This window comes from Pteropus alecto, unplaced genomic scaffold (genome assembly GCF_000325575.1).
Source record: "Pteropus alecto unplaced genomic scaffold, ASM32557v1 scaffold28, whole genome shotgun sequence".
Lineage (NCBI taxonomy): Eukaryota > Metazoa > Chordata > Mammalia > Chiroptera > Pteropodidae > Pteropus > Pteropus alecto.
The window spans coordinates 1,091,700-1,099,197 of record NW_006441063.1 but is presented as its reverse complement, the minus strand read 5'-3'; the positions used below and the strand labels follow the sequence as shown (position 1 = coordinate 1,099,197).

The window sequence follows — 7,498 nt, the reverse complement described above, 5'->3', positions numbered from 1 at the left end:
AATATATTACTATTTTTTTCTCCAAATAGTACCAATCATCACTTTTTGTTTTTACCTTCAAAGTCAACAGGAAAATTTAAAAGTTGGTTTATTATAGACGTATCATTATCCTTCACACTGACCAGTTTACCAGCCCTTTCTACACAAAAAAAAAAAAAAAAGGCGGAGGGGAGAGGGAGAGTTTAGGCTGCTATAGTTCAGGACTAGGGGTAAATGGAAATGTGGGGAGAGGAGACACAAATTCCCTACAAATACATGTCTTGGAATTTTGGAAGGATACGTAAACAATTGTACATGTCCTGAAGAGGTCTCTCATCAGCAAAGAGCCTAGACTGCACCAGCTGATGGATAAAGTTGATTTGCATGCTATGAACCAAGGCTCGTCCATCTTCCATTGGCAGGAGAAAAGAAGGTGGTTAATCAGAAAAGTATAGATTGTGTCACAGTACCGGTTAAGGAAGACCATACTAACAATGAGTTAAAAAAACAAAAGAACTGAAACTATGTAAACTAGAGAACATTATACTTGAGAAACACTGAAACCTCAAAGGGCAGTAGGCAGTTATGACCACCATAAAATCTGCTTCATATTACAGGATAAATAAATTGCTAAACAGTTATTATTCTGGAAAAATGTTTTAATAATATAAAAACACTAAACATTTAAATCAATACTTAGTATTTAAATCACTACTGATGATTTACCTCCTGTTTCCTTATCCTCCACTAGAATTTCTAACTTGAGAAGACGCCACGGAACATCAGGATCATCTCCCATCACGGTCAAGGTGGCTTCAAATTCTCCTTCAACTCGAAACTTCACCCGGCCATTTGCTTTTAGAAAAAGAAGAAGAGGTCTACTTTTCTAGAAAATAAGCAGCTTCTTGCTAACCTAGAACTTTGTCTTGCTTATAAGAAATCTTAAATCTTAAATCGGGCTTATAAGAAATCTTTCGCAAGTGTTCAAACAATTCAGTGGTTCCTGCATGAGCAGTAACCTGATTCCAGGTCATCAAGAAACCAAAGGCAACTTCTAACGTCAATGAACAGTATATTCTTGAGGCTCAACCCTGGGACTTCGTCTCTCCTCCAGCCCCAGATGATCTCACCCACTCCCCAGCTTCAAATACAAACACTGTATTTCCATGTAACAAAGAGAAATGGCAGGCCTAACAAGTCACAGATTTGAATACCACCAGAATTGTAGGTCAAAACTTCATACTTCTTTGAATAAAATCCCAAAAGCTATTTTAAAAATATTCTAACAAGTCAAATCTTAAAAAAATAAATTTCAGGTACATACCAACTGTAAGATTTGCTAACTGAGGAGGAAGATCTGTGGTTACAAGCCGATGTCTAAGAATCTGGTTCAACTGATGAAGTGTGGCTTGTTTCTCAATTTTGGTAATTGGGTCTGGAGGGATAATTTTATCCTTCAAAAAAATTTAAGTGACTTTAAAATAATGTACAGAGGCATAATTTTTACCTGTGCTTGTCTTAACACAGTATTTTCTTACTTTACCCAAGAGAATCTCAACACTCATTTCTGCAGTCTATATCCAATAAGTGACCATTACTATCATGCATTAGAGTGCCAATGATTCCACCAGCCACTCGGTTAAGACGGTAATGCAACATGATCTTTATGCTCTATTTATGAAACCAACTCAAAGTCACTAGATTACTTCCACTTCTTAAAAGTATAAAATAAAATAGCACCAGGTCAGTAGAAAATTACAATAAATTTAAAAAAACATTTCCAAAAAGCATGCAGTATTTTCACATCTGAATAGATGTAAGTTACGTCTGCATATCTGTTGATATGCAAAAAAACCTCATCAAAAGTAGGTTCACCCATTTTGATGGCTACTCACTTTCTGACTGCAATTTATTTTTTAAAAAACACAATTTAGAGTGGGGGAGATGCACTTACCCTAATGCAGGTTGGCAGCCGTGGGTAAGACCCAGTAGTCAGTACATCAATGGCATATGGGATGGCAAAACTAGGCAGGCGCGCATGGACCAGAGCATCTCTAGCTAACGAAGCCAGGCGATCAGCAGTGTCCACAAATAGGATGGCTTGCTGATCTAAAAAGCTAGAGATCATCTTTAAAGCAAAGAGTAAATGTATTAAGCTTCCTTGAAAACTAGCCACTTTTCACTTCAAATATCACTGATTCATTCTAAAGTAAACTTCGAGGGGAATTAATATAGGTGTTTCATGTTGTAAAATATTACTTCAAAAAATTCCCCAGTAATTTATAAAAAAATATTTTTAAAAACACTAATTTTATATCAACTTAAGTAAAAGGTTTTCCAATTCATTTCTCTATCCTTAACATTACAAGTACATAATATCACGTTAGAATAAATAGAACAAAATGCTTTTTACTCTTACAAACTTCTATAATTAGTTGGTAACAAGAAGGAAATTCTGAGATGTCCTAAATTAAATTACAGCAGGCCAAAGGGTGGAAGGAAGAGACAAAAAGGGTTCAATCAGTTAACAACTGCAGTACAAAACTAACAAAAGACTGCTCATGCTCCTTAGTGTATGTTGGAATTATTAAATTAACTTCCAGGTGACCATTTCCAAGATTATCTAAAAAGAGAATAGCCAGGCACCATCGAACCCCAGGAGGCTCTGCTTCTTGTTTACACATGAGCTTAAGAGCTTTACAACTCTGCTGAGGACTCTGCTGCGCTTATTCCAGAACTAGCCGCACCCCGCGCCCGCTTCAACTTCTCCCATCTCCATCGTCCATAGCTAATGTAAATTCTTAAATCTTTCTCTCCCTCCTTGCTGTATAAGAACATTTGCAAAACTCCAAAACAAAGGACTTGAACGTGTTTGTCTTTTTCTACCTACCCATGCTGCTGGTGGTTTAGACTCCACACGCCCCAAGACTTATCTTTGGCGGGGGCGGGGAGGGGACTATCAACAGCTATAAAAAGACTTCCAGCTGTGGAAGTTAATGTTTAACAGTTTGCAATGGAGTGTGGAATCCTGAACCCAGACTGCCTTAGTCTCAGTTTTCATTTTGCAATTTACTAGTCCTATAATCTCGGGCAATTTACTTAATCTCTCTGTGCCTGTTTTTTCAACTGTAAAATGGAGATGACTTCCAACCTCACAAGGCTGTTCTGAGGATTAAGAGTTAATGCATATGAAACCTTTAGAACAGTACCCAGAATATATAAAACACTCAAAAAATATTGCCCGTTATGAGATCTAGGCTAACTTCATGCTCGATACGGAAATTTTTTCCCATTAGTACTCTACTCAGTGCATTTCATAAGGGCAGCTGAACTAGTTAGTAGAACTCTCATCACGGACCTGGAATCTATTTCCCGGAACTTTTATCTTCCATTTCTATTCTGGAACAATACTTAATCTCTCACGTTTTTCAAACACAGGAAGCCTAACCTACCTTCAAGCTTAACATTCCAAGTCACTTCAATTAGTCTTCACATCTCCAAATTCCTGACTTGTCCTACTGCCTGGAAATGCTCCAGTTTATCAGTGGCCAAATTAAAATATGGTATCCACAATTAATACCATATGCACACATAATGTCCTGCATTTTCTCAGTATTTCTACATTCATTTCACTATCTGGTTTTCACAAGTCTAGGAAATAGACAAAACCAGATAATTACTATCACCTTAGAGATAAGAAAACTGAGGCTTAGGTTTAGACACTGACTCAAAGAAAGTCAATAATCAGAGAAGCTGGAACCAAAAATTGCTTCTTCTAGCTCTCAGATCAGCAAAGACCACTACAAGTGCTACTTTCTATGACTAATAAGAAGAACCAAAGTTTTGCCACCCCAAAATATGGGATGGGATATTGATTTTAAGCTGATTATTTTTAAGAAATGAGACTCAGAAATAACATCAGAATATAAACTAAACCTGCCAGGGCAGGCAGAAATCTAGCAAAGCCTCTTTGTTGGACCCCCTCTGTGTCCCACTGTTTCTGGGTGGCCTGGTAGAATTTGTTTACCACATGTTTGCTCCTTCCCATCTTCCTGTGAATTGCCTACTTCCCCTTTGAAATCTCAGGCCTCTGCCCCCTTTCTCTTTAGCCCACAATGGCATATAAACCTCAACTGCCCAATGTGTCCTCGGGTCTCATTCTTATGGAACCTCCATATATACACATGGAATAAATTTGGACATTTTCTCTTGTCAATCTGTCTGTTAATTTGGTTATTAGCCCAGCCAGAAGAACTTAAAAAGATGGGAGGAAAATTATTTTTTGCACCCTCACACGGGTAAAATGGATTTCTATCAATGCCACCACACTAACTTCTAAGCAGCAGCCACAATGCTATCACACAGCAAGCTTGGAGTCAACTAAAAGGCCTCGATATTTTGACATGACTCTAACAAGCAAGGTCCACTTTCCCATCCTGAACCTAAAGCTGGACTGTAATCTGATTTTAACATATTTAAAACCATTTTGAATCCTGCTTCTCTCAACTCTTGAACTGGTTTTTACCCAGATTTAAGTAATCCCAATTCTCCCTTTACTCAGGACACGAAAAAAATGCTTATTAGACTAAAGCCAGGGCTTCCCTTTAGGAAGACAGTCATCAACCTTAGTGGGCATTTAATTCAGCCCAGGTTTGCTCCACCTTAAATGTGGGTAATTAATGAAACATTCTAAACCACTTTGCTCAACTCAAAATATATTAGCTTCAACTATATTCCTTTAACTTAAGAAATCAAATTAATAGATTAAAACTTTAGTTTTGAGTAACTTATTAGTGAATCCATGTAGGTCCCTAATGACATACATACCAACTGTTAATATGGTTAATAATAATCTCTTTTAAACTTTAACTGAACGTGAATAGATATTTCTCTAAGGAAAACATACAAATTAGCCAAAAGCATATGAAAAGATGTTCAACATCACTTGTCATCAGAGAAATACAAATAAAAATCACAATGAGATGCCACTACTAAGGTAAGTTAGAATCAAAATGTCAGACAATAACAAATGTTGACATGGAGAAATTGGAACCCTCATACATTGCTGGTGGGAATGTAAAATGGTATAGCCATTTTGGAAATCGGTCTGGCAGTTCCTCAAATGATTAAACATAGAATTACTATGTGACCTAGTAATTCTAATCTTTGGTATATACCCAAGAGATATGAAAACATATCCACACAGAAACTTGTGCATGAATGTTTACAGCAACATTACTCATAATAGCCAAAAACTGGAAATTACCTTAATGTCTATTAACAGATGTATGGATAAACAAAATGCAGTAGATCCATACAATTCAGCTACAAAAATGAAGTACTGGTACATGCCATGACATGAATGAGCCTTGAAAACATTATGCTAAGTTAAAGAAGCCAGTCACAAAAGACCACATATTATGATTCCATTTATATGAAATGTTCAGAATAGGCAAATCTATAGAGAGAGCAGATTACTGGTTGCTTAGGGCTAAGGGCAGGTACTTGGAGGTGACAGGTTTAATTTTTGAGTTGATGAAAATGTTCTAAAATTGACTGTGGTGATGGTTGCACATATCTGTGAATATCCCAAAACTCGCTGAATTATACACTTTAAATGGTAGGGTATGTGAACTACACCTCAAATAAAGCTGTTTTAAAAAAAGCTCTAGGAGAACAAGAGATATTTTCTTTTTCTTAGATAAAACATTATCTAGACTGTTTTATCATTAGAGTTCTATGAACTGTATATTTATACACTCAGTTGCACACGTAATATGTCTGGCGTGGCTAACGATTATTATCTATTAAGAACCTCTAACGAGACTAGTTAAATAATAATTAGGTTGAGAACAGAAGTATCAAAACATGAATAATCCTCTAATTCTCCAGCTGATGGACTTTATCCTTGACATAAACACATCTATATCTAAATTCACAAAACAAAAATACCAAAACTTTATACAAATTCAACATGACTTTATTCAGAATGTGACTTATTGAACGGTCGATTTAAAAAACTAATAGAACACTATACTATGAATTAATGAAAGATGAATGCAATACAGCTCACTGGGTTTTGTTTGATGTTACTGAAGCGCAACTCAGTAATATCAAACAGGTAATTTAAATATCCATGGTATAATTTAAGATTTATCACCAGATTTGAAAAACTGAACACTTGGATTTGATATACTTCAGTAATACCTAACCTTCCACTAGAAGTTTTAACATCTTTAAGAAAAGATTACCCCAAATTAACTAATTATTGAAAAGAAACCTTAGGCTTTTCAGAAATACTACATACCATACTACTTCATTTCAGCCAAAATAGATTCATTTAGACTCGGTGCCCAAATTTCCAATACAATTAAATGAATTGTAAACTTTCTGATGAATAAGCCTGTTTATTAATATTTGAAACAAAAACTATTCTTCAAATGATGCTTTACAGTGTACGAAAGACTTTGTCAACAAATTTTTACTTCTCAATCACATCACACAACAGATGAATAAAGGGAGTTTTTCCCCCATAACAAAACTTAATATATGGTACAAAATCTTCTCCCTCTAAATAAACCTTTTATCAAGGTTATATAGAAGGATGATACCGGCTTGCTCTTAGAGACTAAAGATATGTGGCTAGAATACATTTTATAGAATTCTTTCAGTCTTGTCATTTTTAGCTGCCAGAGCTGGAATTAAGCATTAACTTTAGTGAAAATCAGGTTTTATTTTTAACTTAAAAAAAAAAAAAAAAGAATTATTCTAGAATTTTAAATTCTCAATTTCCTCATAACCTCTTTTTTTCCTTTCACTTTAGCAATTTTCACATCAGTTTTATGTCTAAGATAAGAGAACTTAGTGAGACTGAGGATAGCAAATGCAATAGGCTAAAACTTAGGCAAGGTCAGGAAAGCATGCAAAGAAACACAACTGTGTTGCAGATTTCTTTCTGAAGTGTAATTTTATAGAATATGCAAACCCCAATAGATTTGCCAATATAAAATTACTATAAAAATATTTTCAATTTAGCTTCTCAGGGTGCTAAAAATAAATTTAGTCTGGTATCTCTATATTGGTAGCTGCTAATTGTAATTTATCTAGGAAGCCTGATAAGAGAATTTTTAAATGACTTAAATATAATTTAACCAATATAAAGTTGTTTTTCTGCTTTCACCTATAAAAAACTGATAAAAATTTTAATGTCATTACATAATTGAATGAAAAAAAGAATTTGAGTATCAATGTCAAGCTTACTTAAAGAATCCATCCACTTTCCCTTACTTTCGAAATATAACTGACAGTAGCTAGAAGGCTACTTGGCCTTGCAAAGCTGGGCCTGGAGGGCTGACCTCAAAGTAGGTAAATGCTCGTATTATTTTAGGACTTTATTCATGTTATGAGTTACTCTATCCTTTCCAATATGAACTCCAGTCACCTCATTACAAGTGACTGAAGTAAAACGGGAGGGAGTAATCGTGTGTCTCATGTGTTAACACCACACTATCCTCCCCCA

The 7,498-nt window shown here is 35.4% G+C and overlaps 1 protein-coding gene across 2 annotated transcripts in view; it reads right to left on the bottom strand.

The window, feature by feature from the left end:
- The window catches only part of MED14 (mediator complex subunit 14), a 67,732-nt gene that overhangs the window by 50,801 nt on the left and 9,433 nt on the right, over positions 1-7,498 (bottom strand). For both annotated transcript variants that reach the window (XM_006918253.3, XM_006918254.3), the window contains exons 4-7: positions 1,934-2,107; positions 1,304-1,433; positions 706-834; positions 281-388 (exon numbers count right to left, since the gene is read on the bottom strand). In XM_006918253.3, the coding sequence (XP_006918315.1) occupies positions 281-388; positions 706-834; positions 1,304-1,433; positions 1,934-2,107 (541 nt within the window). The remainder of the gene's footprint in view (positions 1-280; positions 389-705; positions 835-1,303; positions 1,434-1,933; positions 2,108-7,498) is intronic.